This window comes from Balaenoptera ricei, chromosome 6 (genome assembly GCF_028023285.1).
Source record: "Balaenoptera ricei isolate mBalRic1 chromosome 6, mBalRic1.hap2, whole genome shotgun sequence".
In the NCBI taxonomy this organism is placed as follows: Eukaryota; Metazoa; Chordata; class Mammalia; order Artiodactyla; family Balaenopteridae; genus Balaenoptera; species Balaenoptera ricei.
This window is the reverse complement of record NC_082644.1, coordinates 71,315,627-71,327,926: the sequence shown is the minus strand read 5'-3', so window position 1 is coordinate 71,327,926 and position 12,300 is coordinate 71,315,627. Positions and strand designations below refer to the sequence as shown.

Genomic DNA, 12,300 nt, shown 5'->3' with positions numbered 1-12,300 from the left:
AGTTCCCCTGTTGTCAGCTGCATGTGGTTCTAATTGTACATATTATCATCCTACCACTGGGTTCCATTCCTGGCTCTCCAGCTGTCACAAAGCAGCATGACCTGGGGAAGGAAAATCATCCTTCTTTATACTTCCTTGTGAAATGGGCAGTCAAAGGGCATCCATCCTGTAAGGTGGTCAGTGTGTTCATCACTGGCCCCCAGTGAGCACAGGGTGGCCTTGGTCGTCCTTGGGGTGGTGCTGCTAGCACGTCCAGTGTGGTTTCTTTTGTTGATGTGCCAAACTGTAGCTGAGGTTTGGGAAGTACTAGAAAAACACACTCTCTACTCTGGCCAAGTGCTACACATAAAATGAATTAAAATGCTTCAGATGATTGGTGTAGTGTGCATTAAATTTAATTTTATGTGAAAACGTGCAGTAGAGACTTAAATGTAACTTAATAAACAAAAAGTTCAAATTCTTTGTTTCCCTCTATAACCAAAAGAGCAATGGTTAAAATAGACAGAAATAGATTATTTTTATATCTTCTGAGGTTTCACCTCCAAACCTGAATTAGTTAGTTTTTAGTAGCTGTGCTGTGGAACAGATAGCTTATTGTGGAAGAAAATTGAACATGACAATGACAGCTGATGTATGACAGATTTTTGCCTTTTGGAGTTAAAGGAGTCTAATAAATGTACAGGGAGTCATTTTAGAGTCAAGAGATTAAAATGATGTGTGAACCGAAGCAAGCTCTTAAGTAACTAATAATATGTCTGTTTCTACTTCTTTTTAAAAATCATGATGTCAGATGTTGAAGTCAAAATGAAACTCTTAAATACCTCCAGACACAGATGGTACAGTGCATCATCCGTTGTAAGAGCATTTTCCTGCCAGCCTTCCTCCCTCCTCCCGAAACTGGGGTTTCTATTTCACATTCCTGCCAAAAATATTCAGGTGAATCGTTGGAGTAATCTGCCTGACACCCAGAGCACCAAGACCCAGGGAGGAAGTTTTGTCTGGCTGTGTTACAGTGTTTTTTGGTCTATTTCCAGTCACACTGACATTCCAGACATCACTATTTCGATCTGACCCTACATATGAACACCTAATTAATCAGCTAAAATGCAGGAGACCTATAACATTTGTGAACAAAAGTATAAATATTCTTCATAGAACTTATTTGATCATAGTGGCAGCTCCCTCTCAGAGCATGCAAGAACAACTTTAAATTATTTCTGTAATTCCCATCACATTTGTATTTTGCTTTAAAGTTCTAATGAAGGAATTAGGTTAGGAACTCAATCCAGAGAATTACATTTTTGTTATCTCGTGTGTGTTGTATGGGCTGGAAATGAAAGCAGTTCAGTGTAGTAGAGATCTCAACGTCTGCAGACTGTGAAGAGTGAAGGTGTGTCAAATGTACTCCAGCTTATTGTTCACACCAAACACTACAGAATATTGCTCACATACAGTCTAGAATACATTTCTGTACCAGAAGGAAAATGGAGTATAGAAAGGTAGTCATTTCAAACTTTCTTCCCCAAATCAAATGATAGGAAGTTTGAGTTTGACATCACCAGAAAGAGCATATAAATGATCACTTATGTGAACCTAGTACTTTAGTTTAAAGAATTGAAGTTTGGGCTCCAAAGCCAGGTATTCTGGGTTCGAATTCCTTCTCCGCACTAGGACAGGTTGTCTTTGTTCCCCTACAGGGTTGAAATGAAGATTTAGTGTGTCAGTATGAGTAAAGCATTTGGGATAGTCTGCAGCACAGAGGATAAATGCTGGCTCTCATTGCTGTTAACTGTTTTCTGTACTTCCAGAAATGGAACTGTAGATCTAGAACAAATTGCCAAACAAATGCGCTACAAATAGTCTTTTGTGTTTAATGCAAATTATTGTCTTCGTAATTCTGGCTGGCCATTGCCTTCCCCCACCCCCCAACTGTTACACCTCCCCAGCTAACAATTTTATCAAGATAAAGAAATATATCAATAACAATGGGAAGACACAAAATGAGTAGAATAAATTTTCAATTCAGATTCTTTCAGAATCTGTGAGAAAGCTCAAAATGAAGCCTAAAATTAAATTAGGTGTGTATTAGTACCAAACCCAGAGAATTCTCTTCAGTTTTCCTAGGGTTGAAGATTTGAGGGTATTGCTTTTTAGTATGCAAAAGAGCATTATTTTTATCACCATAATAATAATGCCTAACACTCCTGTTCAATTTCTTGAAGTTATAACTGGAGTATGTGCTCATAACACATTAACAGTTCAGAAGAGCATAAAATACTGAGAGCCTCCCACATGCTCTCATGGGGTAACCCCTTGTGTGTTTGGTGTGTACAAATGTGCAGGTCTGTATTTTAGAGACATTCTGTTTTGACAGCATTTGAATCGTACATATTCTCCTATGTATTTTTCACATGAAACATCACAAACATTTTTTCAGGATTTAAGAGACAATGTCACAGTTTTGATGCAGCTGGAATTTGGTGGTAATCCAACATGATCTGTAAAGTACTTTTAATTACTAGTAGTATGAGTTTCATGTATTTAATATTTTCTTTCATGGAATTAAAAGGTTAAGAGGAAATAAGTTTCTCAGAAACCTCAGGGAAAAAAATGTTTATTCTTTCTGTAAATCAATTGGATTGTTTTGGTTTGAGGAGTGGGTTACTTTTTTTTTTTTCCTTTTCCTTTTTCCCTCTGGAGAGAGGAGGAGGAGAGAGAAAATTCTAGACAAATGACTTGCAGTTACAAATACTCTAAAAATACGTAACTGTCTCTGAGCAAGTAACAAACAGAACTATCTATAACAGTGGAACTTAACTGCCTGCCACATGATTTATAGAAAATTCATCTCTCATACCGGAATAAAAGAACTGCTTTTTAAATCAGCTTCCATATTTGCACTCTTAGTTATCTTGGGCTTGCTAAAAAAATTTATGAACTTGAAGTCATTCCCATAACTGTGAAAGCAATTTTGTAGACAGAGATCTGAGCCAAAGCAAAAGCAGGGAAAATTAAGTCATTACAAAATACCATTTCTAGTTAGTTTTCTTAGTTCAAATCATATACCATTTACTTGTCCCAGTACCTTTCTTTAAAATCACAATTTTCTTTTAGTAAATGCTACAAGCATTGAATAATCCAAACCAAATGTTTCTGGAACCCTGTGGTGTGTGATAGCATGATGTGAAAGTCTATTGACCCGGAGGTCAGAGAGCTGACATCTGGTTCTGGCTGCCCAAGAACTTGCAATAACACTTTAGGGGGGTTTGGGCTGCCGTGTCCTCCTGTGTCATGAGAGGGTAGGATTAGATTTTTCTTGCTTGGGCCCTTTCAGCAGAATTATTCTGTAAAAGTAGCTCTTCACCAGGCTGCCCATCAGATTCATCTGAAGAACTTTTTTCCCCCAAATTCATGAGTTTTCTGCTGCCACCCACTGCTACCACCAACCACTCAATAGGCACACTTGGGCCCTATTTCAGGGAAATACTGTTGGAATAAACAGCCTTAAAGTGAGTCTTATTAATCTGGGCTCCATAGCTTCATGAATAATTTTGTGTTTGGAATTTTTGTGAAGAAAGTGCATGATTGTTATCAGATTCTCAGAAGGGATAGTTGACCCTCAGAGACTGAAATTACAGAGCTAGGACATCCGTTACAGACCCTGAGAAAAAGCACTTCAGCCCTGAGGAAAATCTTTTACAAAGGTTTAAAATCCACCACCTTTGTGAGCCCTTCAGTTGACACTTGTTTGAAAATCTTCTTCTTTTAAACTGATGCTTTATCGTTTTAAATGGGTATTAGTGAAATGTATGCACTCTGGAAAAAGATGCAAGTTTACTTTGACACTTCTACTGTGAATGAATCTGTAAAGTATATAGTTCATTTCTGGCTAACGCATGGAGATTGGTGTTCTTTAACAACAGAAATGGCTTTAAGTTCCTGGATGTCCAGTCATAAACGATGAAAGAATTGTTGGTATTGGGTGATGGTTACAACTGTTTGTTCTTCCTCCAGTCAGCGAGTCATTTGTATCTCAGTAAAGGTGTTTAAAGTGTGCTCTTTTCCCATCTCTATTCAGGTCAATTGATAGCTATGCATTCAGTGTCAACTATATGCAAAGTGTGATACTAAAGCAGAGAGAGAGATAAAGTGGTCGAAGCCTTGAACTTGCAATCCAGTTGGGAAGCCAAGACACATATACCAGAAATATGAATGATAACCTATGGGGGGTATATGTTAGCCACCAAATAATGTGAAAATAAAAGTGATTGAAGAATTCAGCTGCAGTTAAGCTCTCTGAGGTTTAGGGAAGAGATGAGTTTAGTGTGGAGAGGACGACGACGTTAGTTGCATCTGGATGAACACAGAGCACATCTGTTTAACCCAACAGTTAATGCAGCCTGTCAGCGGGGGTTTTCTGTGTCAAGTCTTGGGTTGATGTGTAATTAAATGTGGGTGGCGTTGTGGTGAGGGAGAATCTGATTCTTAATCCACTCAGCATTTTAATTTCTAAGTACACACTTTTAGATACATTCATGACAGCTGTCTGGTATGTTCTCAGGAAAATATTAAAGTGGCCCTAGAAATTATTACACTGCGGCTCTTACCATTTAGTGGCTTTATGTTGGTGGCCGCACGCATTGGTATTCAGGCAGAGTTCTGAGTGATGAGCCTGCAGACAGAAAGGGATTGTCCTTTCTCCTGCATCAAAGCTACATACTTTCCCCTCACAGGTAATGTGTACCAAATAAAGAAGGTGATCCTTCATGGATAATCCCTATTGTCTATTCCCCAAACCAACATGTGGGCTGAAAAGGGTGAATTTGTGCTCAAGCCCTTTTCCTTATGGAAAAACTAAAAGTGTTATTTTAGACCTCTTTGAATTCTTTTTTTTTTTTTTTTTTTGGAATTCCTTTATTTTTATTATTTATTTATTTATTTATTTATGGCTGTGTTGGGTCTTCGTTTCTGTGCGAGGGCTTTCTCTAGTTGCGGCATGCGGGGGCCACTCTTCATCGCGGTGCGCGGGCCTCTCATTATCGCGGCCTCTCTTGTTGTGGAGCACAGGCTCCAGACGCGCAGGCTCAGTAGTTGTGGCTCACGGGCCCAGTTGCTCCGCGGCATGTGGGATCTTCCCAGACCAGGGCTCGAACCCGTGTTCCCTGCATTGGCAGGCAGATTCTCAACCACTGCGCCACCAGGGAAGCCCCCTCTTTGAATTCTTAATTACACTTTGGGAAAATGCCTAAATGATTGAACGACCTCCATTATGACTCAGAAATTTCAGTCCTACCTTTTTGACAAGTAAAGCTAGGTGTTCTTTAAAAATCAAATCAGAATGTTTAAATGAAAATTTGGCACAATAACATGGTTAATTAGTTGGCCGCACTGTTCATAATTGTACTTTTAGAAGGCACTTGGCATTATAAATAAAAATATGAGTCAGCATGCCAGAAGAATTGCAGTATGTGAGCAGGGCAACTTTTAAGATCCATTTAAATATATTTTTAAATATCAATTTTCTAACAAATTTAGAAACAGATTTCTATATACCAACAACTAATACCCATTCCAGATGGATAAATATCACAGAGGAAACTGGAGAAGGTGATCTCTTTAAAAACTTCTCCATCTCTATTTTTCATTGATTTTTAAAAAATACCAAATACTTTAACTTTTCTAAAGTCAAAAACGTAAAAAAAGTTTTCCTTTTAAGTTACTTATTTTTCATTACAGTTTGCCTTAGCTAGTAGTATAATTATCCATGTATTAAATGCTAAGTGTACTTTAGAATTAATACTTCGAGGATGCTTTTATTTTCCAGAACACTGAGATTTCTGTCATTTGCTGTCTTTTAGTTATCACTAATCTGGTCAAGTCATAAAATGAAGCTCATGCTTTATTGGCATTTATGGCCATTATAAGTTTGAGTTAATGACCGAAGACCACACAGTTGCCCACTCCCCTGTTCACTAACTCCGCAGTGGTGCCTTCGGAAACTATTGCGCCCTGGGGGGAATTTTGAGCAGCTAGGTCATAGTACCAGACTTATAAAGGTGTTTGGTGATTACTCCTGTTGTTTTACCCTTATTGTTTGCATAGCATTTACTGTTGGTCATGGACTTCTACCATTAGTGGTCCAGGACTGCTAACTAAACCAACAATAATTCCTAATAATTCACATGGTCCAAGTTGATAGAGTGAAACCAGAGGGAAGTCTAAACTCTTGTTTTTGGCAGTCAAGTTTTACATTGTTTTCAGCAAATTTTTGATTGGTTAATTTAATTCACTGGTTCTCAATCCTAGCTGTACATTAGAATCGTTTGCAGAGCTTTTAAAAACTGCTAATACTTGGGCCCACCTGCAGATATTTCATTGTATCTGTATTTTTAAAAGCTTCACCCCCAACTCAGGTGACTCTGAAGGGCAGCCAGGGTTGAGACCATTGAATTTTGTTGGCCACTTTATTTTTGGCTTTCTTGGCTGCACTCTTCCTGTGTATTACTGAAACACAGCAGTCATTTGTCAGTCTTAGGCTGGTGAGTGTGTCATCTTATGTGTGCCCGCTAACCACAATGGGTCTTTATCAAGTGCAGACAATTGTTTCTGGGTCACTCAAGAGAGCCAGAGTTTCAACACCATCTAAAAAACATTTTCTGGCAATAAAGGTGACAAATTTCCTCTGATCCAGCTAATGAGAACTAGTTTAACGCTTAACGTCGTTCTTTGCCTTGCTAGTTAGTCTTAACAGAATCCCTGTGACTTTCCATTGAATTACACAGGCATTTATTTAAGGCTTTCCATTGTCCAGCACTGTTCAGAGCACTGAAGAGGACCCCAGGTAAGAATGTAGCATGGAGGGACTCAGGGACTTCCATTCTCACAGAGGGAACACATGTGAGACCAAGGAAACGGAGGGCAGGGTATATTCTGGTCTGGACAGTAAGTGCTGCAGAACAGTGAGGGGAAAAGATCTTTGTGGAATGGTATCATAGGAAGAAGACTAGAGGAAATAGAAATGGTGCCAAGCCTTGAAAAGAGTATGGGTAGAATCCTGCTGGTAAAGAAAGCTGAAATTCTAGGCCAGTAGGACAGTCTAGTAAGGAAGGGCACAGAGGTGGAAGTAATTAAGTCACCAGACCACTCTGAATGAGTAGAGAGTAGGAGTTGTTGAGCAGTTAAACTACCCCAGGCAAGAAGAAGCTGTCCATGTTCACTGTGAAGGAGCCTCAGATGCCTGCTTGAGAGGGTGGACCTTGATTGGAGAAGCTTTAAAAAGCCCAAGTTTACAAAACTAAGTTCTGGAGAAGAGGAGTATTTGCCTCCAGTGGGAAGATTATCTGGAAAAGGGCAGCAGGTGGGAAGTGTGGATTTACTGGGTTGTTAGAAACGTTCTATTTCTGAATTAGGGAGGTGCTAACACAGGCATGTACATTTCCGAAAATTCATCAAACTCTACCCTAAAATTCTGTGCATTTTACTGTATATAAATTATACCTCAATTTAAAAATATTTTTTAAAGCCGTGTTTAGAAGGAAAGAGAACCTATGGATTAAAAGACTTAAAAACCATAGCAGCCAATGGAAATATAGGACTGAGGTTCTGATTCAAGCACTCTATAAAAAAAATTTTAAGAGATCATTGGAGAAATGTGAATACTGACCAGATATGTGATCATTTTAAATTCTCTTTTTTTAGATTTGATAGTTTTAGCTTTATACTTACTTTTTGAGAACTGTGTTAGGAATATATACTAAAATATTTATGAATGAACGTGGTAGGGTCTTCAGCTTGTGCTTCAGAGGAATCCAGTGTGAGTGGTTGGAGGAGGTGTAGATGAGCCCAGATAGCTGATCATTATTGAAGCTAGTGCTGGGGACAGAGGGGTTTATTATACTGTTGTCTACTTTTGTGGCTGTTTAAGGTTTCAGTAACAATAAAAACTATTTATGTATTTGCATTTTAAAAATCATTGTTGGTCCTTGAATGGAGAAGTGGTTAGTGAAAGTGTTTCTCTAGGAACTATTCTGGTACTTGAGGATTAACATACTGAGACTCTTTGGAGGTTACTGCAGTAGTTTCAAAGTAATGATGAATGAAGTTGGAAAAGGAGGAATGAAGACAAATGCCCTGCTTTGTTTACTTCAAGTAAGGCAAAGGCACTTGAGACATTTCTTATTTGCTGTTAGGGGGACACATCAGGTCGTGGGGGCAATTGAATATTATCTGGAGGACTACAGTTAGTACTGTCTGTGTGTGCTGAGGAGGGAGGTGGATTTGTGAAGGAATCACCAGGGAGCTCCCCGTGCCTCCGGAGCTAGAGGAGAGAGCATTGTGAGTGGACGAAGTACCATTCGCAGAGTTAGGAAATGTCAGCCACACTGAAAATTCTGTGATATACTTAATGTGTGTGTGTGTGTGTGTGTGTGTGTGTGTGTGTGTGTATATAAATTACATAATAATCAATTTTTCTGCTTCACCACTAAACAAATACTTTTTAAAATGTAGTTTAATTTTTTTTTTTTTTTAGAAATTTATTTTTTATTTGTTTATTTTTGGCTGTGCTGGGTCTTCGTTGCCATGCACAAGCTTTCTCTAGTTGTGGTGAGTGGGGTCTACTCTTCGTTGCAGTGCGGGCTTCTCATTGCAGTGGCTTCTCTTGTTGCGGAGCACGGGCTCTAGGCACGCGGGCTTCAGTAGTTGCAGTACGCAGGCTGAGTATTTGTGGCTTGCGGGCTGTAGAGCACAAGCTCAGTAGTTGTGGTGCATGGGCTTAGTTGCTCCGCAGCATGTGGGATCTTCCCTGACCAGGGATCGAACCCATGTCCCTTGCATTGGCAGGAGGATTCTTAACCACTGTGCCACCAGGGAAGTCCAGTAAACAAATATTAAGTACCTAACATATGCAAAAGCAATCTGGAAGATGTGGTGAGAGAAACAAAGTTGATTAGAACCATGTAGCACCCTCAAAATATTTACAGACAAGAAGGGAGCCTAAGACAATCACATGAATCAACTGCTGCATTGTATTATAGATCTTATAAGAGAGTCTGAAAGATGGGCCATGAGAGTTCAGAGAAAGGAGAGTTAATTTCTGGTAGGGAGATGAGGGAAGGCTCGGAAGAGGAAGCGATGGGAAGGTTGGCCATGTGAGGGAGGGTGGGGAAGGAACATCAACAGGTAGAAGAAAATAAGCTAAGGCAGGTGTGCTTTTGGGAGAATAAGAGACCCCACTTTATACACTGGGAGGAGTTCCATCGACTGGGGTGCAGTTTGCACCCCAAAAAGGACCACAGGTATAGTGGGAAATAAACTTGGAGAGGTAAGTTGGTGCCAAGTGGCAGATGGTGTAGAATCTGGCTAAATAGTATGGACTACGTTTCCTGAGTGGTGGGGAGCTTTTTAGGTTTTTCAGGTTTCGTTTTAGCTGGAGTAAGGATGGGATTTGAGCTGAGTGGGAGTTCTGCTCTGCAGCAGTGCGGGAGAGGGGAAAATGTGAAGGAAAGGGGACAGTCAGGATGCTACACTGGCGGCCCAGGCCAAAGTTAGGTGGTAGCACCAGAACAGAGAGAAGAGAGGCACTGTGGAGTTTGACCGATCCAGATGTGGTCATAAAGGGAAGGGATCACAGTCAAGAAGGCCTTGGGGGTTTGATTTTGGATGGCTTGGCTATTAATGCCAATTATGCAAAAAAAACACCAGAAAAGCACTTGAGAAAAGGATGAGTTGCAAGAATTTTTTTTTTTTTTTATACCATTTAGCCCATTTTATTTGGTCCTAGCATCACACACTTCTACAACCTTCTCCTTCCTGACAGGCAGTAATTTGGAATACACCTGTAAGTGTGGAAGTCTTCAATCAGGAGAGCCATTAAACTCCCAGACATCCCGGCATGAGCAAGAGGTGGGGACCACAGAAGGGAAGCCCATCAGCAGCGAGGATACCTTCCTCACTCAGGAAAGCACGCTGTCTCCAGTGAACCTGACAGACGACCAGATAGCCGCTGGCCTCTATGGTAACTTTCCTCACTCACGGCCCCTCTCGACATCAGGGTTCTAGGACCAGAGTTGTCAGCATTCCAATCTAATGCCAGTGTGCCTTATAAATTGACCTGGAAGAATGATTACACAGTTGTTAGGAAGGTAGGCCTAGAATATCTTTAAGATTATCAAAGAAAGCCATGCAATCAATCCCCTTAAGAAAACTCATCTGATGTTGCAAATTACAAAATATTTTAAACAGCATTTCACTCTTTCATAGTCTGGCAGGTATAAATTTTTTTCCAGGTTATCTCAACTGAAAAAAAAAGGACTAATAATCCCTATCTTAGTGCCTAGATGGTTTCTGAGGATCAAATGAGACGTGACATCACTTAATAAACAGTAAAGCCTGATACAGATGCTTGTTGTCACTGCTTTTGTTATGTCTGGAAGGACAAATGGATTTTTTTTTTCCATTTAAAGAACATTATTAATGGAACTTTGAAGTATTTTCTTTGCATGCATTCAATTTTCCAGTGGATTTTGGGCAAGTTTCTCATATATACATGCCAAGATCTATATTAACATGAATAAAAAAATAAATGTACATGACGAAAGAGTACCTCTATTCACTTAACTTGTATGGGTATGAGTTGTATTAATTTTGATCACCATGATTCACTTTTCCACAGTATGTGCAAATAATGAAAGTACGCTGAAGTCCATCATGAAGAAGAAAGATGCCAACAAAGATTCAAATGGAGCGAAAAAGAATCTTCAGTTTGTTGGCATTAATGGAGGGTAAGGAAAGATGGTGGTACTAGTGTTTATACGCGGTCTGTCTGTTTCCTTTGCCTCCTGCCTACTCAGGTCATATCTAAAGGTGCCTAGTCTGGGATGCTACCACATCTGGGTGACGGAAGATTCCCTCCTCAGAAAGGTGCATTTGGGCTTCTCTTCTCTCTTCTTGCTATCTTTAAGGATATTTCACTCTTGAAAGGATACGTGATGAAGCTGAGTAATTCACATCTTCTCACCTCTGATCTGAAACAAATGGTCTTCAACAAAAGCAACAGGCAGCAGGTTCCCTGTTGGACAGCTTGTACTTAACTGTATCAGAACTGAGCAACAACCAGAGACTGAGGACATCACTCCATGGTCCAGGGGTAGTCATCCACTCCTTCAGAATGGGTTGTTTTGCTTAGCTCTCCATGTTTACAAACAAAATAGTAGGGCCTTTCACCTGAAGAGTAACCTCGCCATGCCATCAGTTCTTTGCTTTCTAAATAGAATGTGTTTTAGTTGTTTATTGCTTCTCCTTTAATTGGCCCAGATAAATAGTTAAGCCTGTTTATCCTCCTACAGTTGAATCAAAGCAATTAATCTATTAATCCATTCATGGCCTTGACAAGAAAGCAATAGTGCAGAGTTAGTTGAGATCATATTTATAGGAAAGCGTACCACAAAGATATAACTTAGTGGTGTCTGTTTTCCAAATCTTTAACGTTTTATTGGGTAATATTTCCCACAGTTTGGAGAGTGTGTACCAGAGAAACTATTGGTAACTTACATAATATGTTCACCTTGGACACTGGGAAAATTAATGGTACAAAATAAGAAGAATGAAAGGGGGAAAGAAAAGGAACAGGAAAGATGAAAAACTGCAGACCTCGTTTCCATAAAATGAATTTCCTTTGATTTATATTAAGCCAGAGGTGCTATATATATATATATATATATATATATATATATATATATATATATATATATACATATTTTTTTTCTGCAAGTGGTATGTGATACCACTTGGCAACCTAGGTTATTCCTTGTAAGTGAGAACCCATTCAAAACCACCAGACTTCTAAATAGACCTTACTCCGAACTTCTAAGTACAGGGTCTAACACCACTGATGAAATTTCTGGAGTCAGTTAGCAGCTTTCCCTTCATAAACATTTCTGTCACTGGGTCTTTATGGGCACACCTTGCATCTCCTGAACTCCCAATTGCCACCTAGGTATGAAACCACTTCAAGTGATGATTCCAGCTCAGATGAAAGCTCTTCTTCCGAGTCAGATGACGAGTGTGATGTCCCTGAGTATCCTCCTGAGGAAGAGGAGGAGGAAGAGGAGGACGAAGACACTCGGGGAATGGCAGAAGGCCACCATGCACTTAATGTGGAAGGTTTCACGTCCAACAGGGTGGAAGATGAAATGCAGGTTCCAGAATGTGAACCTGAGAAGGTGGAAATCAGAGAGAGGTGTGGTACATTTCCCCCCCCCTCCCCTCATCCTTCCCACGTTTGATGTACTTTGGCAGTAG

The 12,300-nt window shown here is 39.8% G+C and overlaps 1 protein-coding gene across 12 annotated transcripts in view; it reads left to right on the top strand.

Annotated features, from left to right (window-relative positions):
- Window positions 1-12,300, top strand: part of KANK1 (KN motif and ankyrin repeat domains 1) — a 191,994-nt gene that overhangs the window by 167,919 nt on the left and 11,775 nt on the right. For 11 of the 12 annotated variants that reach the window (XM_059924842.1, XM_059924844.1, XM_059924839.1 and 8 more), the window contains 3 exons: window positions 9,818-10,015; window positions 10,673-10,781; window positions 11,996-12,238. In XM_059924842.1, the coding sequence (XP_059780825.1) occupies window positions 9,818-10,015; window positions 10,673-10,781; window positions 11,996-12,238 (550 nt within the window). The remainder of the gene's footprint in view (window positions 1-9,817; window positions 10,016-10,672; window positions 10,782-11,995; window positions 12,239-12,300) is intronic. The other variant, XM_059924845.1, reaches the window with a different exon arrangement.